Source organism: Leptodactylus fuscus, chromosome 3 (genome assembly GCF_031893055.1).
Source record: "Leptodactylus fuscus isolate aLepFus1 chromosome 3, aLepFus1.hap2, whole genome shotgun sequence".
NCBI lineage: Eukaryota > Metazoa > Chordata > Amphibia > Anura > Leptodactylidae > Leptodactylus > Leptodactylus fuscus.
Window position 1 is genome coordinate 47,303,180 of NC_134267.1, and position 24,894 is coordinate 47,328,073.

The 24,894-nt window shown below is 41.4% G+C and overlaps 1 protein-coding gene across 1 annotated transcript in view; it reads right to left on the reverse strand.

Annotated features, from left to right (window-relative positions):
- Window positions 1-572: 572 nt before the first annotated feature.
- LOC142197339 (heterogeneous nuclear ribonucleoprotein L-like) overlaps window positions 573-24,894 on the reverse strand; it is a 53,302-nt gene continuing 28,980 nt past the window's right edge. The window contains exons 7-13 of the mRNA XM_075267551.1: window positions 21,710-21,781; window positions 20,794-21,011; window positions 19,044-19,165; window positions 17,488-17,689; window positions 16,022-16,079; window positions 9,644-9,742; window positions 573-2,999 (exon numbers count right to left, since the gene is read on the reverse strand). Of these exons, the coding sequence (XP_075123652.1) occupies window positions 2,944-2,999; window positions 9,644-9,742; window positions 16,022-16,079; window positions 17,488-17,689; window positions 19,044-19,165; window positions 20,794-21,011; window positions 21,710-21,781 (827 nt within the window). The 3' untranslated portion in view covers window positions 573-2,943. The remainder of the gene's footprint in view (window positions 3,000-9,643; window positions 9,743-16,021; window positions 16,080-17,487; window positions 17,690-19,043; window positions 19,166-20,793; window positions 21,012-21,709; window positions 21,782-24,894) is intronic.

Consider the following 24,894-nt stretch of genomic DNA (forward strand, 5'->3'; position numbering starts at 1 on the left):
CTTTGGAGGTGGTCTGTGGATTGTCCTTGACTGTTCTCACCATTCTTCTTCTCTGCCTTTCTGATATTTTTCTTGGCCTGCCACTTCTGGGCTTAACAAGAACTGTCCCTGTGGTCTTCCATTTCCTTACTATGTTCCTCACAGTGGAAACTGACAGGTTAAATCTCTGAGACAACGTTTTGTATCCTTCCCCTGAACAACTATGTTGAACAATCTTTGTTTTCAGATCATTTGAGAGTGGGCTGTCCATGTTCGGCGACCATCAAACTTAACTGAACTTGAATTGTGTTGTAGAAAGAAATGGTCCAAAATCCCTTCATCCAGGATCCAGGAACTGATTAAAAGCTACAGGAAGCGACTAGAGGCTGTTATCTTTGCAAAAGGAGGATGTACTAAATATTAATGTCACTTTTCTGTTGAGGTGCCCATATTTTTGCACCGGTCAAATTTTGGTTTAATGCATATTGCACATTTTCTGTTAGTACAATAAACCTCATTTCAATCCTGAAATATTACTGTGTCCATCAGTTATTAGATATATCAAACTGAAATGGCTGCTGCAAACACCAAAATATTTAGAACTAAAAATGATTAAGATTAATAGGGGTGCCCAAACTTTTTCATAGGACTGTATAGAGCAGTGCCCCCTAGTGCCCATTCATAATTACCAGAATATTGTCTTACGCACATGGCCATACTACAGCTCAGATTTTGTACAGTGTTGTAATGGATCTATTGTACATCTATATGCCTCAGACTTCATACAGCGAGTTTTCTGCTTGGGGGAGAAAAAACCAAATGTGTGGCCTGTTTCATTGCACTTGTATGTATGGAGATATTCTCCCCAGTCAGCGACCTAAGTTGAAGCTCCCAGACCCAATGTAAAATCTGTGATGGGCCCTTACCTACCTCTTGCCATTTAGAGTGCTAATATATTTGTGTGGCAGAGGGATCAGGGCCTGGTGGTGACTACTACCTCTGCACCCCCTTATAGCTACGTTCCTGTCCCCTACAAGCATTGGGCAGATCATCTCTGTACACGCAGGTCACAATTTAAAATAGTCTTTCAGTGCAAGCATTCAGTATACATAAGCTAGATCTGGAGACACTAGCATTTATCAGAATAGGCATATGTGCTGTATTGCATGCAATATGGAGAATAAATAATAATATTCACTGTTAGAATCCATATTCTAGAGCAGTGGTCCCCAACCTTTTTTGCACCAGGGACCGACTTCAAGCAAGACCATTTTTCCGGGGACCAGTGGTTGGGAATCCCTTTTTCTAAGGGATCTAATGCAATATGGCGGACACAAGACTTCCAGGGATTGTGGTGCTGGGAAGTTTTTATGTACACAAGCCGACACAGCAGCCTATATGATGCAACATATACCATACATAAGGGTATTAAAAGTAGTGTGTCATAGGATGCACAACTGTACAATAAAATGGGAGACATGATATTTACACAATTTGTTACACATGATAGACAATCTCTCTTCCCTACACCACTGATAGATGCCGCCCCATATTATGGCTCCTTGTAGAAACGCCATCTCGACTAGATAAAATCTAACTAAACAAAGTTTACCAGATTTCGTGCACACCTTGTGACATTTTTTGCGCAGTTTATAATGGATGTCTTCTGTATTTTGTGTAGTAAATCTCACAACCTTTTCTCTATATTCATCTTTTTCTCTGCATCACATCCAATATTGGCCTGTATACAGAAATGCTGATGTAATCCATCAGCGTTCCTCCCCCTACAGCAGCATGTGCCACCCTTGGGAACAGAATTCGGTGTATTATTCATTTATAACACATTTGTAGCTGTTATAGCAACAGTAACGTAGTAACCTTCTCCTTCCTATTCGCCAGCAGCGACATGCCCAACACCCAAAATGCCATCTGGGAAATACTGTAGTATGTGTTATCTATTACAGGATAAATCTGTGCAGCCGAAACGTAAAATGTGCTTTGAAAAGAACACAGAATAAAATAGGTTAGCATTAGAGATGAGTGAGTAGTACTCGATTGAGTAGGTATTCGAATGAACACTACGGTATTTGAAATACTCGTACTCTATTGAATACTACTCCTATTCGCAGTAAAGATTTGATTCAGAACCAACATTGATTGGCCGAATGCTATAGCATTCGACCATTCAACGCTGGCTCTGCAGCAGGTTCGTCTTTGCTAGTCGGGAGAGCTGGCAGCTTGCGGTTATGCGGGAACTCACTTTTTCTCATAGGAATGCATTGATTAGTGTTGATTGGCCGAATGCTATACAGTTTACAGCATTCGGCCAATCAACGTTGGCTCTGCCAGAGGCTCGTCTGTGACAAGGCGGAGTCTAAAATCGGACTACAATGGAGACTGTTGTGGTTGTGCTTGTAGTTGCACTAATATTCCGTTCGGGGGGGTCCTCCTGCGGACTCCTTCCGGCCCATAGTCTATGGGGTCCGTGCGCTTTAACTGCACTTCGCTCCTCCTAAACACTCTCCTCCTGCTACTCGTGGACTTGGTGACTCTCCTTTAGTCGAACAGTGGTTTCCCCTGAAACGAGCATTTTTTCCCATGGACTATAATGTGATTCAATATTCGATCAAGTAGTCGAATATTGAGGCTCTACTCGAAACGAATATCGAATGTCGAATATTTCACCTCTCGCTCATCTCTAGTTAGTGTGTAAAATATAGACCTGTGAGGTCAGGCCTATGACATGAAGCATGGGGAACTCCTTATAACAGGACTGGGAAGATATTACACTGTTGGCATTCACTAAACACTACGCTAAGAACTAGAAAAACAAATTGCTGCAAAATGATATTAGACACATGTAGTGCTGCTTATACACCCAATAACATTTAACCATCGCAAGGCATTGACCATCATGCAGAGTACAAAACGGAAACGGGTGTGCAGTGTCCGCTGGGATAGTCTTCACAGGTGGGAGGAGGTGGAGAAACACAATTTCAGCGTGTAAGGGTTTGAGCCATCTGTGGAAAGAAAAAAATAGGAGGAATTTAAGCAATGAGTTAAGTGGATTAACAGAAAAAAAAACTGCTGCAAGATTAATTTTTACCACATATTGACCTACATATCTGCTGGGAATACTGAACACTGAATTCCATACATGTATATGATGCTGATTGAGTCGATGCAGGAACTGGGCTGTAAGGGCATGTTCACTCTGCTGAATCTTTGAAAAAATTTTTTTTGGCAGTGGATTTTGACGCGGAATCCACCTCAAAATCCATCTGCCAAAATAGCTCCCATTGACTTCAATAGGAGCCGCTTGCTTCTATTTTCTGCTAGTTAGTAGCGGAAAAAAGAAGCGAGATGACTTATCTTGCTGCGGATTCTGCGGCTGACTCAGCCGCGATGCAAGACTCCCTCCCGATTAGGTCAATTCATTCGGGCCTAATCCAGAACGGAATGCCGCGATGGGATGCCGGTGCACTTCAGCGCATGGCATGTTGACACGCAGAATCCTTTTTCCGCCATGTGAACCTACTCTTCTTTGCTGAAAAATTCCACAACTGCCATATGATATTTTTCCCTTCACATTCATTTCAATGGGAGTTATCAGGTGAAATAAGCCTGAAGATACAGCATGAAGCTTTTTTTTTTTTTTTTTTCTGCTAGCTGACAAAATCAGCGCCTGCCTTCTACTGAAATAAGTACAGGTTGGTTTCAGGCAGAATTTGGAGCAGATTCAGGCGGTAACCAACTCAAATTTATAGTTAAACTCTGGTGTGTGAACATACCCTAAGGCCGGGTTCAGACGGGGTATTTTGGACTGGAATTAGATGCGAAGGCTGCCTCAGGTTCCGGTCCAAAATACAGGTAGCCGTGACTGGATGACGATGCAGTGCATCCAGTCGCGGCACTCTGATCCGGATTAGTCCCAATCCAGATTAGGCCCAAAAGAAGCAACATGCTCAGTCTTCAGGTGGCAAATCTGCCTGAAGAAGAAGCATGTTGCTTCTTTTTTCCGGAAAAAAAAGAACTGACTGTCTCCCATTCATTTCAATGGCAGCCGTTTTTTTGGTCAAGATTTTGAGGTGAATTCAAGCTCAAAATCCTGACCGAAAAACTACTTGTGAACTCAGCCTAAATAGTAGCCAGGCTACCGCTGTCCATGGGCTATGTTGGTTACTGCAACTCTTAACTGAATATGGTGTCACTTTATATGTGCTGCTATCCTCAACTATCCCTTTAAGTCACCATGACCAGCACAAATAATGTTTCCATCTGTGGGACAATGCAAGAGCAGAAATTCAAGCACATTAAGTAATGCTGGCGTACTGCTGAGTGAAGTTATGAAATTAGTAAAGCAAGGGTCAATTCACATGGTGCAGTTATGCTTCAGGTTTTGTGTTTTTTTTCTTCTCAATTCCACAAAATACAGTAAAAAAAAGAATTTTGGGGGCATTTGCTGTGTAACAAAAACTATGGCACAACCAGTTTGTGAATACATGATATCTTAACTAGTTTCAGAGGGATTTTCATTATACAGAGGTGAAGATCAGCTACAGCTTATTGGAATTGTATTAATACTTGCAATTGGGTAGATCACCAACTGTGTGTATAGTTCATACGCTGCCAATTCCACCCCAACATGCGACGTCAGTTCCCAAGACTTTACAGTGTTTTAATAATAATAGGATCCTCTTCCTTAGCTACCCATCAGAAGGAATTCTCTAATTTCATATGCGCCTATAAACAGCCTGATATTCATATACACACTATATCTCCATAGGAGATCAGGAGAACTGCCGTTCCCTCATTATAAATACTATGTTGCCGCTAAGCTCTGCAAACTTTGTACCATCTATAACAAAACAGACTGTCCACAATGGGTCACATTGGAGTCAATGCTAGTAGCCCCAACCTCTCTACAAGCCCTGCTTTGGACCTCATGGTCACCATTCTCCATACAATTCCACTGTGGTGGAGGATTCATTTTAGCCATCGACTACATCAGAGTTTTTTGGTCAGGAATCTGCCTCAAAATCAGCCGGCCAATGAAAACAATTGCTAGCAGGAAAAAAAAAAGCGAGCGACTCTAATTGAAACGAATGGGAGATGTTTTTGCAGGTGAATTTTGAGGCAGATTCCGTGTCAAAATCCACCTGCAAAAACCTCTGTGTGAACATGCCCTTAGAGTAGCATACAGACTCACAAAGGAAATCAGTCAGGGGATGACCAGAGAAAAGAAACAGAGCTCTGTAGTATACAAGTTGTAAGAACTGGAGCATGATTTTGAAGTAAAAAGAGTAAATCCTGACAGGACTCCTAGGAGCAAGTTCACACCGGGTATTTTGCATCAGAACCTGAGGCAGAGGCCACCTCAGGTTCCAGTCCAAAAACTGGGTAGCCGCGACTGAAAGCCAGTGCACTGCACCAGCATCCAGCCGCGCACTCCGCTCCAGATTAGGCCCAATGAATGGGCCTAGTCAGGAGGAGGGCGTGTCTTCAGGTCGAATTGCGAGGCGACTCAGCCTGAAAAATGAGCATCTCGCTTCTTTTTTCCAGGAGCCGGAAGAAATGGCTCCTGGAAAAAACTCCTGAGCGGCTTCCATTGATTTCAATGGGAGCCGTCTTTTTGGTGAGGATTTTGAGGCGGATACGGTCTCAAAATCCTGACCAAAAATCTCCGTTAACTTCGTTCACATGGAGTTTTTTGGTCAGGAATTTGGTCAGGAAACTGACTCAAATACCTTCTCCTAAAAACGCCTCACTATAGGACTTTATGGTGAGGTGTTTTTTTTGGAGGAGGAATTGGATTCGGACGTGCCAGTAAAGCCTATTTGATTTGATTTGTTCTCACAACCCTACAGTCATCACCTTGACTGAAATAATAATATAGAGAGCCGTTTTATAGCCGTCTCCATACAGAGGATGTGGTTCAATTTCTATAGAAGTCTAGTCATGTGTGCTTATAAGCTCTGCTGTGATTCTGACATATTGTATATGCATAGAAAGTCTAGTATATAGCCTAAGAGAATTCATCCCAGTGCTCGCTGTCATGCAAGTACTTCAGGCAACTACCCTGGAATACTGCGCCTTATTATCTGCACAGATGCAGGAATAAACTAGAACCAGAACTAAACACACTGTAAATATGAACCGTTATTTTCATTTCTCACCAGCAGGGGGACAATGAGCACATTGGATTGTATACAGGGAGGAGGTCATGTGCAACAGCCATACTGCGAAACAACGGCACTTTCTCTCATGGTACAAACAAGCATGTACTAGTGCTGGGGATTAGCAGCGATCAGGAGCGTATTAACCCAGCTTAAAAGATAGCTGCCATTCTTGTGCCAGGCTCCTTCAGACCGGCACTGTTTCAATCCAGGAGTAAGCAATGTTAGAAAAAAATGTGTTATATGTGTTTTCTGAACAAAAATAAAGAATAACTTCTGTTGAGAGCTGTGTAATTCTCTATTAGACGCGTCAATTAAAGCCAACATCTTCCGCAGCACTATATACATTGTGATCTCTATTATCGATGGATAGATAAACAGACAGAGAGATATATTAAAGTCAGTAATGAAACAGCAAGTACTCGGTGCCTGTGATCTAGATCTACACAACAGAAATGTAAAAGTGGTTAAAGAGATCAATGCAACCTATTAAAATAAACTCCTATATGCAGTACTATGCATAGGGCTTATGCAGTGGCGTAACTAGGAATGGCAGGGCCCCATGGCGATCTTTTGACATGCCCCCCCCCCCCCCCCAGACCGACACCAAAGACCTCGACCGATCCCCTCCTACGCATTCCTGCGCGCTCTATTATGCCCCATAGTGGCCCCTGCACACAGTATTATGTCCCACTGTGGACACCCATAAACAATTATTATACTCTGGGGTCTTTTCAGACCCCAGAGTATAATAATCAGAGACCTAGGGGGAGAAAAACATAAAAAAACACCATTACTCACCTATCTCCCAGCTCTGCTGCAGTCCTCCACTGTCAGCCTCCGCTGTAGTCCATCTTCAATGACGTCAGACGTCACATAACCCGGGACGCAGGCCGGGGTCATGAAACGTCAGACGACTAGGCCTGAAGCCTGTCCGGACCGTGCAGAGATAAGTAACAGTGTTTTTTATGTTTCTTACCTTTCCCGGGCCTCCGATCATTATACTCGGGGGTCTGAAAAGACCCCCGAGTATAATGATAGTGTTTGTGGGGCCCGCGGTATCACTTACCGATCCTAGCCCTGCCAGGATTGTTAAGTAAATAGGGCCCGTTACCGGCTGGAGTTACTAACGGCCTATTAAGAAGAAGAAAAAAAAACGCAGCGGTAGCGGCTGTCGCCGGGCCCTGTGGCAGTTGCTACTGCTGCTACCCCATATACCCCGCTGCTTTTAGATTATAACCAGACTTCTTTACCAGATAACAGGCCTTAATGATATTCTCGTCTGCATCATACAAATGACGACATTTCCATTCTCAGTGACCACAGAGTCTAGTCATCTTCAATTGTACACAAGAAATACTAAGAAATGAGAAAAAACAGGCGCAGTATACTCATTGCAACATAAAATGTCACACAGGAAGAACTGTGTAACACAATAATATGGTTAACCATTGAGACAAATTTCAGAATGTACAATGAAGGAAAACAGCAACTAATGACAAGTGTCATGGCTCCTGAATGGACCATATAGAAAAATACTAGATCAACGGTTTCATAAATCTCCCCCAAAAGTGTACTAACACAGTATATTCTATATTAGCAGGTTACATTTCATATAAGACATACAACGTGGTGTGCAAGGACGCTTACCAAGAGTCAGAATTAGGCTTAATTAACATCTTTGTCAGATTAGAAAGATTAGAAAAGAAAGTTGACGTATGGCAGAAAAAATGTGACTACTTAGAGAATAGGTGGAGCAGAAATAATGTTCGGATTACTGGATCCGAGAACATGGCACTCGAGATTTTCCAGGAGTAGCCATTTTCTGTAGCCTTTGTAGTGGAGAGAGCCCACCAAGTGCTGGCAAAGCCCCCAGAGCCGGGCCTACCACCACGCCCTATACTAAATTGGGAGGACAGTGATCTCATCCTACAGTCGGCTCACAAACACACAGATATCAGACATGAGAACGCACAGAATTCATTGTTCCCGGACTTTTCGGCAGACCAGCAGCACAGAAAGGCCACATTTGTTGCGGTAAAGCGAGACATTGGGATCTCAATCTCCTCTTGGCTTATCCTGCCAAGCTTAGTGTGGTAGATGGCAACCACACTGTTTTCTTCACCGATCCACTCAAATTGATATCCAGAATCCTGCTTCCATAACTTCATGTTGAGTTAAGTGTTGGTTGGTTATAGAGGACAACCCTCACTTTCCCCTCCTCCCCTTATTCTTTCCCTCTTCTCCCCTATATTTATTTCCTTGCATAGCTGTGTACTAGATAGGTAGAAGTGTTAGACCCACATATACCCCCCTTAGAGGATTTGCTTGTCCACAAGTTTAAAGACTGAGGAACTCTCCCACCTTCAGTATTGGGTAGGATGAACTTAATAAAAATAATTATTTTGCCCAAGGTACTCTATATTCTGGAACATTCTATTGGACCAATTCCATGAGACTTTTTCTAGAGCTTGTCCCACATGGTTGGTTTTGTCTGTGGGGGCTTCCCGGAAACAAATAGCCCTTTGTACCCTGCAACAGCCCAAAGCCCAGGGAGGCCTTGCTTTGCCAGAGCGATTTCTTTATTTTATCGTGGTTCAGGTGAGTTACCGGTCATCATGGATATGTATAAAGTCCCATATACAAACAGAATATCTCTTAGCCGAGGTGCTGAGACTCTTGGCCCTGTGGCAGGGCAGGCTGCTATTACTGCATAGATTGGCTAACTAGGTATGGAAGTCAAAGATGTACAAGGGTTTTGGGGACCTGGCTGAGGACAATGATATATGGAAAAACCTAATGTGTCCACACTTCTGGGATCTAGATGGCCATAATCTTTGGAGAAAGGGGGGGGGGGGGTGTCATTGCAAAATATTCTACTATTATTTCAGCAATTGAAATATAAGCTAGATCTCCCAGTCCATCTTCTATATATACTTGCAGCTGAGATAAATGCACAATTCTCTGCAAATCATCCACCCACATTTAAATTCCCTCTAACTGGGATCCTAAATACACAGGATCCTCCGGGTATGATCTCTGCACTTTATACACTGCTGCTATGTGCCAGGATAGACACCCACGGGCTGGCAGTAGAGGATTGATGGAGAGGACTCATTCCACCCGCTTACACAGACCACACTGCTATGGATGCAACACATGTCAAATGCTCAAAGATTGCAGAGTTACTCTGCCTGCATTGTATCTAATGAAGGTAAACGGGATTGTGTTACTGTGACAACAACACAATGATCTCAAAAAATCTAAATCTTATGTACTGCATGGCGTCACCTTGTTAAGGCAAGTCACAACAGACAAGCATTTGCACATACAGCATTACATATGCACAGTGAGATAATCCTTGCTGTCCACCCTCAGGTGATATACTTGCATTTTCAATACCACTCCATGACACAAAGACATTGGTTTCCTGAAATATCTGATTTGGCATTTACAACACAGAACATTATAAATGTAGTCACACTTACTAGGTACTCTGATTTGGTAGTGATTTAATACTGTAAGTGCTTCAACTGCTTCAGTCTTTGTTTCCCACTCAAGAAGACCAGACAAAGTTTTTGATGATGCTGCAAAAGACATAAAGAATATTATAAGCTTAAATAAGAACAAAAAAAACATAACTATAAGATTAAGACAAATAATAAAAGTGTCATCTTACTGAAAGTACATCACTGAGTATTGACTGTCCCTCTGACATGTCTTAGCTTTATCTGAAAGGGAATCTCTCAAAGACTGAACTATTGCTGTGTCCACCCTCTACTAACAGACCTAACCCTGATACACTTCAGTCTGTGGTCTTACCATAATGCCTGTTGCTTTGGGGTTATGTTTTACTCAGACCTTTCCATCACCCCCAGATACTCAATTACTCGCACGCTCATGTCATCTCCGCCTCAAAAACATCCCTTTCCTTATCATGGAAACCTTGAAAGTCAATTTGACTACCGTAACTCCCTACTAATCATTTTTTACTAAACTCTCCCCTGTACAATCTATTCTGAATGTAGCGGTCAGGCCCAACAGTCTAAACACTATACCAGTGCCACTGGTCTGTCACTACATTGGAATACAATATAAACTTATCACCCTCATCCACAAAAGCTCTCTATAATTCTACAGAGGACTTCTTCTGAGTTGCACCACTGCCCTGGAATGCTCTACCCTTGACAATTAGATTAACTCACAACTTACAAGCACATTCTAAAGACACAGCTCTTCAGACAGGCCTATCAAAATTCCTAATCTCAGCCCTTCTGCAGTTTAAGTTCCTAAAACGAACCCTGCACTGTTCCTGCATTACCCCACAGGACATAATGCCTTATCAGAGTGTAACCCTGTATGTTCAGGCACCATCTGCACACAAAAGGACACTGACTGGTGACGGCTCATACGGCTTTATTGATATGTGTAATTGCTGGACCACTGTATAAGCAATGCTACCTCCTATACCACTTCTACCTTGTGTGTCATCCCCTCTACCTCATAGATTGTAAGCTCTTGCACGCAGAGCATTGTGAGCATTCACCATTGTGTGAATTGATTTATTACTCTGCTAGATCACATTTTGTCTGTACTTTAACCCTATTATATGTAAAGTGCTGCAGAATATCTTGGCACTATGTAAATAAAATATATTAACCCCTTCCCGCCGGTACCGGGGATACTAACTTTATATGGTTTAAGTTACATTTTAACCCCTTAACAAAAATCTAAAACTGTGCCAAATTTTTATTTTTCTAAAAGTCGCCATATTCTGACACCCATAACTTTTTTTTATACTTTCGTGTACGGGGATGCATAGGGCGTCTTTTTATGTGGGGCAGGGTGTACTTTTTAGTTATACCATTTTGGGGAATTGTTATTACTTTGATCACTTTTTATTCAAATTTTTATCAGATGCAAAACAGTGAAAAGAGTTTTTAATATTTTAATTTTTTTTATATATTTTTTTACTTTTTTTTTTTTTTTTTGCAATTATTGAACCCCAGGGGGTCTTATCAGTAATGCAATACATTACAATGATAATGCATTGCGAAAATCTGGCATTTCTATTGCAGGCTACATAAAGTAGTCTGCAATAGAAAGTATAGAATGACAAGCCTGAGAGCCTTCACAAAGCTCCCAGCTGCCATGGACGCAGGCCCCAGAGCTTTGACCGAGGCGCCAGAGGGGTTAATTTGTGTTCTAGTACATGGGGTTAATATGGTGTACTAGTAGTAGAGGGGTTGATCGGTGTACTAGTACGGTGGATGTTAGGAAGGGGTTAAGAATAATATTATTATTATCAGTTTGGAACACACATTAGACTTGGAATGAACATCTGATCTCAGATATGACACCCATCATAGCAATCAGCTGATCACTCAAGGTCTGACTCCTTAGCACCCAGCTGACTTCTCCATGGAGAGAAGGACAAGGTGTGCATTTTCCTCTTCTTCAGCGACTGCTGCACGAGAAACATAGTAAAACAAGGGAGCCATTCAGACAGACGACGGGAGCAAGAGCCACTGTTTAATACAGAAGCAGCTTTTAACTCCGGCCTAGAGAGGTGTAGGGGGGTCCTGAGCAAAGAACACTGGTCACATATACAGGGATTGTCATGATGAGATACTTCCATGGGTGGAGCTACAGGGCTAGCAGATACAGCTTCTGATATGGGCTCAACAACTAAGAGGGCCCATTATCACTGTGAAGGCAATTAGTTATAACTATGGATGACAGAGGAGCAATATGCACTGTGCATTATCCCTGTACTGTGACATCACTGTGTGCATTATCCCTGTACTGTGGCATCACTGTGTGCATTATCCCTGTACTGTGACATCACTGTGTGTATTATCCCTGTACTGTGACATCACTGTGTGTATTATCCCTGTACTGTGACATCACTGAGTGTATTATCTCTGTACTGTGACATCACTGTGTGCATTATCTCTGTACTGTGACATCACTGTGTGCATTATCTCTGTACTGTGACATCACTGTATGCATTATCCCTGTACTGTGACATCACTGTATGCATTATCCCTGTACTGTGGCATCACTGTGTGCATTATCCCTGTACTGTGGCATCACTGTGTGCATTATCCCTGTACTGTGACATCACTGTGTGTATTATCCCTGTACTGTGGCATCACTGTGTGCATTATCCCTGTACTGTGACATCACTGAGTGTATTATCTCTGTACTGTGACATCACTGTGTGCATTATCTCTGTACTGTGACATCACTGTGTGTATTATCTCTGTACTGTGACATCACTGTGTGTATTATCCCTGTACTGTGATATCAATGTGTGCATTATCTCTGTACTGTGACATCACTGTGTGTATTATCCTGTACTGTGATATCAATGTGTGCATTATCCCTGTACTGTGACATCACTGTGTGCATTATCCCTGTACTGTGACATCACTGTGTGCATTATCCCTGTACTGTGACATCACTGTGTGCATTATCCCTGTACTGTGGCATCACTGTGTGCATTATCCCTGTACTGTGACATCACTGTGTGCATTATCCCTGTACTGTGACATCACTGTGTGCATTATCCCTGTACTGTGACATCACTGTGTGCATTCTCCCTGTACTATGACATCACTGTGTGTATTATCCCTGTACTGTGACATCACTGTGTGCATTATCCCTGTACTATGACATCACTGTGTGTATTATCCCTGTACTGTGACATCACTGTGTGCATTATCCCTGTACTGTGACATCACTGTGTGCATTACCCCTGTACTGTGACATCACTGTGTGCATTACCCCTGTACTGTGACATCACTGTGTGCATTATCCCTGTACTGTGGCATCACTGTGTGCATTATCCCTGTACTGTGACATCACTGTGTGTATTATCCCTGTACTGTGGCATCACTGTGTGTATTATCCCTGTACTGTGACATCACTGAGTGTATTATCTCTGTACTGTGACATCACTGTGTGCATTATCTCTGTACTGTGACATCACTGTGTGTATTATCTCTGTACTGTGACATCACTGTGTGTATTATCCCTGTACTGTGATATCAATGTGTGCATTATCTCTGTACTGTGACATCAGTGTGTGTATTATCCCTGTACTGTGATATCAATGTGTGCATTATCCCTGTACTGTGACATCACTGTGTGCATTATCCCTGTACTGTGACATCACTGTGTGCATTATCCCTGTACTGTGACATCACTGTGTGCATTATCCCTGTACTGTGGCATCACTGTGTGCATTATCCCTGTACTGTGACATCACTGTGTGCATTATCCCTGTACTGTGACATCACTGTGTGCATTATCCCTGTACTGTGACATCACTGTGTGCATTCTCCCTGTACTATGACATCACTGTGTGTATTATCCCTGTACTGTGACATCACTGTGTGCATTATCCCTGTACTATGACATCACTGTGTGTATTATCCCTGTACTGTGACATCACTGTGTGCATTATCCCTGTACTGTGACATCACTGTGTGCATTACCCCTGTACTGTGACATCACTGTGTGCATTATCCCTGTACTGTGACATCACTGTGTACATTATCATTGTACTGTGACATCACTGTGTGTATTATCCCTGTACTATTACATCACTGTGTGTATTATCCCTGTACTGGGTCCCTCTGTGTGTATTACCCTTGTACTGTGACATCACTATGTACATTCTCCCTGTACTGTAAAATCCTTGCGTACGTTATTTTGACCAAATAATTAATTATACACATTTCAAGTTCTGAACTTTCTGCTTAAGGTGGTCATGGTAGAGTGGAGCTCCCAACCCTTTGTTATGGGACCCCATGGTTACTTATTACACCCCTAGACAATTCCTTTTGGTCTGACCTTGAACCAACACGGATTTCCAGAATGAAAGGATTCTATGGAGAATGTAATCCTGTTTTGCCTAGAAATCTCTCCAAAGTACCGATGAAAGTGCCTATCACCAGGGCTCCAGGAACTGCAGTTTTTAACCCCAAATACCCTATGCATAGATATATTTGAAACCCTAGTGGCGAATCATTTTAGGACATCTGTGAGGCAGTAAATTTAAAGGGCAGAAACTTAAATGTATATCTGGGTGTAGGTGAAAATTCCCCAGTGTCTATTTATGTATTTGATCCTGATGGGGAGCAACATGTACTGTCTGTGACATAGAAACTATAAACAGACACCTAGATATAAAGGGAAATCTCCTAAAACCCAATACATTCCGTTAACCTTAGGGGGGGAATGAGTAGTGGCATTATTGAATAGGGGATAGGCTGATTTGCTATGGGACCCCATGGTTACTTATTACACCCCTAGACAATTCCTTTTGGTCTGACCTTGAACCACCACTGATTTCTAGAATGAAAGGGTTCTATGGAGAATGTAATCCTGTTTTGCAGGGCTCAGAGATTTCACATATTAGAAATATTACAGAAGATTACAAGCAAAATGTAAGTGATTTGTTTTCTTAGAATGCTGATAAAGCACTGAATTGTGCAGGGGTTGGACCTTTTTATTCTGAAAATTGGATTTCACCTCAAATCAAAAATTTCACCAATATAATCTTACCACATTGATATAGCACATATCAGAAGATCATGCCCGTCATATTTCCCCTTAAAGTTTTTTTTCCCATGAACACTATGTAAGTACAGCTACATTTGTAGACAAGTAAAAAAAAATGAAACATAATTAAAAAAATGAGTTTAAGATTTTCTATAACCATCATAGTGGCAACACTCTTTTATCTTGATAGGTTGTCAAAGTGGATACAACCATAAGAGCAGAACTGTTTATGGTCTGGCACTTCACAGAAAGCCAGCCATTAATTATTTCCTTATTGTGGTTGGTTTACTTTCTTATGCATGCGCTCTCCCTGACTGTTTTTATGTGAGAAATAAGAGTTTCTCACAGGTCTCAGACCATAGGAGGTTTCTGCATTCATGGTTGTGTCTATAGGGAATCGGTCATGACAAAATCTTAAATACTCTGAAAAATGTTTTTTATTTATATTTGCAAAAATGTTTAGAAGAGGACGTTTCACGTCCTCTAACATGTGACATGTTACCACTGCAAAGCTGACAGTGCGCTGAATTCAGGGTTCCCAGAGATATTGGTACTGTTAGTTTCAGTACACTGGAGGAGAGGTCAGAGTCATCGCTTGTCTTGTGAAGGAGGAAATCCTCACCACCAAGCTGTGAGCTCAGCCCCTCTGACATTGCAGTGATATTGGGACTGAAACTAATGGCATTGATATCTCTGCCACCAAGGAACATGCTGCAAGACTTCTCTTTGCAACAGTATGTTACATGGCACATACTAAAGGACATGAAAGGTTCCTTAGCATTTACTTGTCTACAAATTTAAATATGATTATGTTCAAGGTAAAACCCCGTTAGGCCGAGTCCTCACGTTGTGTAAGAGCAGCCCTTTTTGTTGCATATTTTGTGAACCAAACTCAGGAGTGGATTGAGAAGAAGGTAGAAGTGTAAGAACTTCTCATATATTCCCCATTCCTTTTGTAACTTATTCTGAGGGATATACCCTCAATATGGAGGAATCGGCTGCGCGCTCCTTTCGGTGGAATGAAATGCTGGTACGCTGATGTAACAACAACGTGATTTATTTAAGATGTATTTAAGATACATTTAATATCATTTTGTAGCCATTTTTGGCTATGGCTTGAAAAACCTCAAAAAATCTGCAACAAAAAAAGCTGCGTTTCCGCAACGTGGGACCGTTATACAATGTGATACTAGTCTTAACTAGCCAGTGATTTCAAGACTACAAACATTTTAATAGATTTACTATTTTATGTTCTTGTGACAGGTGTAATGATAGCAATGTTGCATTATACTAACGTTTGGCATCAAACACTTTGTACTTGATGAATTTCGGAACATCGTGATCTTCACAGAGCTGCAATAATAATAAAAAAAAAATTAAAAAGAAAAGAAAACACAATAGTACAACATGTATGGCAAATTATTAGAGAACAGTAGTCATAAGGAGACAGGCGGCATCTTTTTCTAAAGATACATTGGAAAGTTTCTTATATTCACTTGTACTATTGAGTCACGAAAAGGTACACTTCAAAAACTGAAAAAAAAGGAAAGGAAACCATCCCAATAAACAGACATGCAAAGCTACAATATATCCACCTGGCACATAATACAGTATTTCTGCTTTTTTAGTTTCCACAAATATTCATCACACACACACACACACACACACACACACACACACCCACCCTCTTTCCCAACACTGACGGTGGAACCACTTACATAGACCAGTTCCTCGTGTGTAGTAGTGGAAATTCTCATCTACTCAGACTAGAGTTTGACAAATTTCAATGGATATTTATGGTTCAGGTATAGAATTGTATGTATGGCGCCTATGGGCTTACCATTTGGCCAGGGTAGGGGTTAGAAAACATCCAGGACATAATTATAGTTTTCCATGCATATATCTGCCATCCACTTATGGAGGACTGCAAATAGTTCAGTGCGATAAGACTGGATAAGGGGATATAAACAAATGATTGGCTTAGCCAAATTAGGGGTATAAGGTAAGTTTTATAAACTAGACCCGTGAGGATCCAACTTCAGACTGGAGTGTGACATAGCTGTAAGTATCTGACAAATCCTGTTATCAATATGTTTTTTGTAATCCATGGAAAAATGTGTCAATCAATCAATATATATGTCTATCAGATCAGTATATTTAAGATATTTGTAGAAGATGACCAGAAACCCACACCACAGTGCTCAGAAAAGTGTGGATTAAGCCATTTCAGGGTTCTGGGTGATATTGTGCCAGGGTTACCTTCTAGGTGGTGTGGGCTATTTTTCAGGCATTTGATGCCCTGACACGTTGATTCCCGTGGAGGTACCTATAAGGGAACAGTATATTTGCAAGGCCTTCATGAGACTCAATGCTCAATATAGGGTGTAGGCTAAACGTCTGAGATCAAGGTCTAAAGGTACCTTGACATGGAGCAATTATCGCAACAATTATTGGAATTATTGGATTCCTATCGCTAGGAACGATAGTATCCTATGATCATCCAACAAACCAGCATAATGCTCATTTGTCAGGGGATCACATAGTTCATGGCAGGAGCACAACACCTTGTGTAAACCAAAAAATGCCAACTGTATGGGGTGAACAATTCTCTTATTCACGTACATCAACGAGATGCAGCAAACCAGCGAGCAATGAAAGTTCCCAAATAACTTGCTTTCTAGATCACTGCTCCCGAGTTGGCCCGTCAAAGGGGACATTAACCACTAATGTGTTTATTCACTATAATGTAAATCTCACTCACCTGTTGGAAGATATTTTCTTCCATACACAATGGAACATTATAGTAGTGCAGAACACAAGACGGCGGCTGGATTATGTTTTTAGAAGCCTGGCCCGCACTAGTAAACCTATTATTCTTGCTCATTGCAAAATCTTTGTAACTACTTGTGCCATCTTCTAGCTCAAATATCTGACTTGGAACAACATAGTGCTGCTTTGACACACTGAAAAGAAGAAATGCAGACAATTATTAGGCAAGATTTTTAAAAATAATATACCATAAATATGCAGCAAAATGAAAAAAGTGAAAGTGCTAAAACATTTCTAATTTTCTGCCATTTCAAGCACCAGCACTAAGGTATGATGTCATGATGTGCTTTATCCTGGCCTAGTAACATCATAGTGTCCATTATCCCTACATGGTGACTCCACAGCGTCCATTATCACGGCACAGTGACACCACAGTGTCCATTATCCCGGGACGGTGATGCCACAGTGTCCATTATTCCATTATCCCAGCACGGTGATGCCACAGTGTCCATTATTCCATTATCCCAGCACGGTGATGCCACAGTGTCCATTATTCCATTATCCCAGCACGGTGAAGCCACAGTGTCCATTATCCCGGCACAGTTCTGATCTTGCTGCTCAAGGTGGGCATGGCATAGCGGGCCCCCTGATTACTTGTTACACCCCTAGTGAAAGTATTCGTGGTAGTCAAATAAGCCAATAGTACAAATCATGTTATTTTTTCCCACAAATTTGCCACAGGCTGTGCAACGCACAGCTTGCTTTGCATTGCTTGCTTTGTTAGGGTGGTCGAATTTGGTCAGGAAAAAATCCGCTTTAGGAATTAGGAAGCTTTTTTGGAGCATTTTTTGACGAGGCATTTTTTTTGGAGCGTTTTTTGTTTTAGGTTTTTTTCCTCCAGCACCTCCAGTGAATGGACCTTGCAAAAACCGCCTGGCGTTTTTTGAGGCATTTTTGCCAAAAAGCACTAACGGTTTTTCCGCCTCCCATTGATTTGTATTGATTTCCTGAGGTGGAATCCGCCTGAAGAAAAGTCATATCGCTTCTTTTCACCACTAGCGGAAAAAAGAATGCTAGCGGTCTACATAGACTTCTATTGTGAGGGGGCTAATTTTGAGGTGGATTACACGTCAAAACCCGCCCTCTCTTTCCCCGTGTGAACCAGCCCTTATGGCATCCTATATTGGAGCTCAGGATGCTGTTCAGTACATTGAGTATCACTTGCATTTGTATCATTTTAGCAGATGCCTCACTATCAATACAACATATCCTCTTATACATTTAAACAGGAGTGTTGAAGAAAATGTCAAATATCTCAGTCTCTACTTTTTAATGAAATCTTGGAGATTTTAAACTGTAACCACGAATATACTGTAAGAGAATCTCAAGGTTCTCCATTAAGATTTCATGTCGATGAATACATCAGCAGGAATAAATAAATGTCCAGCAGCACGGTGGTTCAGTGGTTAGCACTGCAGCCTTGCAACAACGTCTGCAAGGCGTTATTATGTATAATAAATAAATGTTACATAACCCCATCTGTCTTACCAAACATTAAGTCTCTGTCCAAAAACCTTCACGTTATTGAGATGAGTAACTGCTCTTTCCACGGCATACTCATCACCCATCTCCACCAGCGCTGTGCCTGGAATCGTCTTCATGAACTTCACCTGTAATCAAAGAAAAATTGGAACAATGTAATAAAGTCTGGATCAGCAACATATGAAGGGGGATACATGTAAACCACACTGGATAAACTTGGATTTCGTGATCATGTGAAATAAGGCCAGCTATGAAAGGCATGTCTTCTCATAAAAATGAAGAGAAAGAAAATCTCAGCAGGCCTGCACAAACTCGAATGCAGGCAGATTGTCTTAATGTAGATTCACACATGACAATGAGGTTCTCAGGACACATTGTATGAGCATTGTAGGGAGATGGGCTCACACAATGTGTGCTAAGAACCTAGTTCTCAGGAATTTATATATACAGTAGTTACAGCACTTTTGATCTTAGAGACTGTACTGCATCATGGCAGCGCCTACCTGCACATATACTTCATATTATTTAGCAGGGCTGACTAATTTTGTTTATCTGTTGCATCAGACAGCTAGCCTTGTTAACCCCTTAAGGAAATAGGGTAAGATGGACGTTAATGCTTCCAAAATTCTTAAGTTCTTTATTTTTCTATTGACATAACTACACAGTCCAGTCACAATAATGTGACCACCGCCTACTTTGGTGCACTCATCATTGTATTATGCCCCATAGTGGCCCCTACACACACTATTATGCCCCATAGTGGCAACAGCACACACTATTATACCCCATAGTGGTCCCAGCACACAGTATTATGCCCTACTGTGGACACCCATGTACAATTATTATACCCTGGGGTCTTTTCAGACCACAGAGTATAATAATCGGAGCCCGAAGGGGGTACCAACATAAAAAAACACTGTTACTCACCTATCTCCAGCTCCGCTGCAGTCCTCTGTGGTGTCTGCCATCTTCATGTCCCGGGTCATGTGACATCAGGGAGAGTCACAGAAGTAGGACCGAACCTTCCCGGAGAGGTAACAGTGTTTGTTATGTTAACTGACCTCTCCTGCACTTCCAATCATTATACTCGGGGTTCTGGAAAGACCCCTGAGTATAATAATGACATTTGTGGGGCCTGTGGCGTCACTTACCAATCCCAGCCACTGCTAGAATCGGTAAGTAAATAGGGCCTGTAACGGCCTATTAAGAAAAGAAAAAACATGTAGCGGTAGCGGCTGTCGCTGGGCCCCTAATGTCCTGGGCCCTGTGGCAGCCGCTACCCCTGCAACCCCGGTAGGTACGCCACTGATCTCAACCTATGGGTTCAGGGGGTATGCATAACAATAAAAAATAGTTACCATAACCACCATTGTGCATCCATGGAGTAGGTTAAGGATAAAACTGCCTTGTAATGTTGCATGCATCTTAAGTGCTTCCACTTTTTACTAGCTAAAGGTGCCTCATAACAGTGTTTTCCAACAACAAGTGCCTCCACAAGGACCTTTATTTATATATTTATTTTTTTAAATATACATTTATAAGATTTCTTGAGGGTACCCGATTAGAAAATTTTGTTGCTAGGGGTTGCAAAAGGTTTAAAAACACTGCACTAGAAAACATGTACTAGCATTTTCATGCAGGTTACACAGAATCATGGCCTCTAGATAGAAGAGAAGGCCATATGTATCATCTAAAAATACTTATTTTATGTAAAGTTGTATACAGAGTTGTACACAGCTCCTCAGTCCTTCCTTACCTTTTCAATGTTTCCATATAAGCAGAACAAGTTAAACACTTGATAACAGTTCATCTTTTCCTGGTGGAGGCCACTAACCATGGCTACTGAACCAACCGGAGGCCCACCATGGATGTATGAAGACGACGTCTGCGGCAAAGGATATGAAACCAGCTCTGGGGTGTCTCTAGATCCCATTCTGTAGCGGTTTGGTAATGGTAGTAATGGGCCATGATTTCCTGCACAAAAAGATTTAGGGTTTCTGTTATTGAAAAGTCTTTAGTGCGTGATAAAAATAATTTAGAAAAATGCCACATCTGCACAACATATTTTACAACAATACACAATTGAAATATAAGTTGCAAACATTGCTATTCATTATATTGGGGTTTCAGTTGGCTATACATATGCAATAATTGTTCTCTGAATGCTCTTTCAGGTGACAGCTATTTTAACCAAAGCCAAATGTGCATTGTGGTACATTGTGAAGCCCTGTGGGGTTATGTAAACACATTTGGGGGGTGAAGAAAGTGCAACCCTTCAGTTATATCTGTGCAGTGCAGCATTAATATGGTTGCCGATAGATGGGTCAGGTCACATGACCCTCTAACAGTGGCTATTTCATGAATGGCGAGCTAATCTGCAGTGTCTCAGTCCCACCACTACACAGAGAACAGAGCTGTCTGCTTCCTGTCCCATTCCCTGTGTATTGCCTGCAGAGAACAACTGATTGGAGGGGGTGCTGGGTGCAGATTATGTGACTTGTCAAAGTATTGTCAAAAGACAGGGGCAGTGTCATATGTTTATTTCATAGCGGTAAATGGAGCTACTGGTTCTCTTCGACCTCTGATCCTCCCAAAGTAAGGTGATCCTATAGTAGTGGGTCTCATTACACCACTGACTGGAAAGATTAAAGAAAGATATAGAAGTAGCATACCATAGCCATCATAACTATAGGATGATGGGTGGTCTCCCAGAATGGCTTGTCTCTGGCGCCCCTTACCGTGGTCTGGAAAAGAACAAAATATTAATTATTAGTAAGTTGAACATAGATCATGCATTAACAAATAAATCCTGGTTATTTATTGCCTATTTTTTAATGATAATATCAACCATTAGAAGGGTTTTATGATGTTATAACAGACTAAATCAACAGAACAGTAGACAGGAGATATATAGAGATCATATTGGAAATATCCCAACCCTTTTGAGGAGCCAGTGTAAGTAAAGAATCCCTATCTTTGCAGTCATGGTCCATAAGCATGGCAAATAATCATAACAGTGTAGACTAGATTAGATTGTAGAACTATCTCATAGGAATTAATGAAGAAACTATTTCCACCTCTTAACCCCCCCCCCCCCCAGAAAAAAAAAAATAAAATCTGCAAAATGCAGGGATCTAGTCGATAATGGTAAGTTCACACGATGTAACATTGAGTGTGATCTGGCACGTATACACGTGCCGGCAGATGACGCGCTCAAAATGCTCCCATTCATTTCAATGGGAGTTAGGAGCGTATACGCCGCGTTATTTTGCACCCGTAAAATAACGCGGCATATACGATCCTAACTCCCATTGAAATGAATGGGATCTTTTTGCGAGCGCAATCTGCTCACACGTGTATACGTGCCAGATTGCGCTCCACTTTCCTCCGTGTGAACTCACCCTTAGAGGTTACATAATCTGTAAACCCTTTTACTATAGTCTTCCATACAAGAGTTTTCAGGCTCAAAAATCCCACATGTACAAAGCAAATATTCCCATACTGACATCCATTGTAGAAAAATAACAAATCAGATACAAGCGAGACTGAAGAAATTTCACCAAATATGAAATAGGAAGTAATAATCTGAGTTACAGAGAAATACAAGATGATGCAAGATACAGAAGAAGAAGAATACAGAGCGTCTAACAGTTTTTTATAGTAAACTATATGAACACAATTGTTTTTCATGATAGGCATAGAACAGGTTGGTGAAAAAAAAAATGAAATACATCTGAAAGTTGAGAAATAAATAGTGGGTGAAATAGTGGCGGTATACGGCTGTGCGCCATAGACACCATGTCTGCAGCAGGAATCACTCTAAAGATGTCCTGTCAGCTTTCCCGACAGGCCTGTGTTAGGAAATACTTGTCTGGATCATCTCTTCTCAGAACTGACAACTGAGTGTCGCCATACAGTGCACAGTGTCAGACTGTGTAGCCACAAATGCTAGTTATACACTTTGGCCTGTACTGGGATTTTTTTTTAAACAGTTTCAGAAACTCTACAGTCAGGTGTTGCTTTAACCCTTTAGCCTTTATATCTGTATGCTGTTCCAAGATTCAGGCTCAGACTTGGGGGCTGAGCTTATACCATTCACAGAAGGTGTTAGCTGTGTTATACATTTGACACCTGTCAGAAGCTTATGGGATAGGTAAAAATTCAGATCTCAGAACTTTAACCCCTCAGATAATGTGCTCAATAGCAACCAAGGCATCTGTGGGAATAAATGTAATATGAGGGTTTTCTCCACTACACAACGTAATCTCTGAGTGGCAATTATACACAGTCCAGTCATATTAATGTGACCACCGCCTACTTTTGGCGTCAACGTTAAATAACCAATGGCAGAAGGCACGTGTCATCAGCCATCTGTGGAAGGCACGATGGATCAACACAAGTATGCATCTATCCTTGCAGACCATGTTCACCCCTACATGCGAATTGTTTTTCCTCAGGATGATGGTATCTACCAGCAGGACAATGCGACGTGTCATAAAGCTCGCAGTGTACGTGCGTGATTTGAGGAGCACCAGGATGAGTTTACCGTATTCCCTTGGCCAGCAAATTCCCCGGACTTGAACCCAATCGAGAATCTGTGGGACCACCTTGATCGGGTAGTTCATGCCATGGATGCTCAACCGCGTAACGTAGCGCAGCTGGCCACAGCACTGGAGTCGGCATGGCTCAACATCCCAGTGACATCATCACATCATCCCCTCTCTTCCTGCACGTCTCGCAGCGGCCCGCTCTGCCAAAGGTGGTTATTCTGGATTTTGACAGGTGGTCACATTAATGTGACTGGACTGCATAGGTTTGGAAATGTAACATAGTGAACTGAAAAGTGCTGAGAGTCTCCATATTCTGCCAATATGATATCTTCAGCTTGTAGGGAAGGTTATTGATATGATACGCTGCAGCTTTCAGATGACACTAGAAGAAATTTTCTAGGTGATATAAAACCAAACATACAGCAATTTGGAAAGAGACTCTCTGTGGCATTTGATATGTGTGTGTATACTAACAATATATGATAAATATGGGGGCAGAGCTTCCTGCACTGCTAAAGAGAACTTTAGAACTTTTTTTTTCTTTTAGACATTAAAGTTTAAGTTTTATAAACCTCAAATTATTTTTGTTATAAAACTTCTTTTCTGCTAATAGATCAAAAATATTCAGTTAAAAAAAAAGGAGTTACCCAATCGAATGATACTAAAAAAAAATACAAAAAAAAAAAAAAAGCGCTACGGGGAGTGAGGAACAAAGAAAACAATATCTAAAATATACTGGAAAAAAGTGTGTGAAGAAGAGGAACCCGAGGAGTTCTAAGAAAAAGATGCTGCAGAATTGTTACTACACAAGGAATACAATCGCATTTCATATCAGCAACGCAACATTTCAGGAATAGGAATGTAACAAGTCACATGCTTTACACAGTACCTTATTCATACTACAAGCTTCACCATTTTCAAAGAGGATTCCTTTCAAGAGGTCTCAGCATAATCCAACAATAACCTGTATTACATGGTTTCACAATTAACAATCCGCATTGAACAATACACAACAGTATGACATTTTAATGCTGAACAGAATTAAACAGGAAAATAGACATGTTTTTTCTTAATTTAATCCAGTAAACATTAACATTCAATTTATGCTCCATGAATACAATTAAGAATAATAAATTAAGCAGGGCTCAATAGACACTTATAAGCCTGTGCACAATAAGGATAGTTTAAAGGGGATGTCCACAATCTCTATTGAGCACCTACCCATAGGTGCTGGTGATAGGTCCCTGCGGCCAGACATTTATCAGCTGTGCTTTGAATAGAGAATAAATGTTGATTGTAAGAAACCA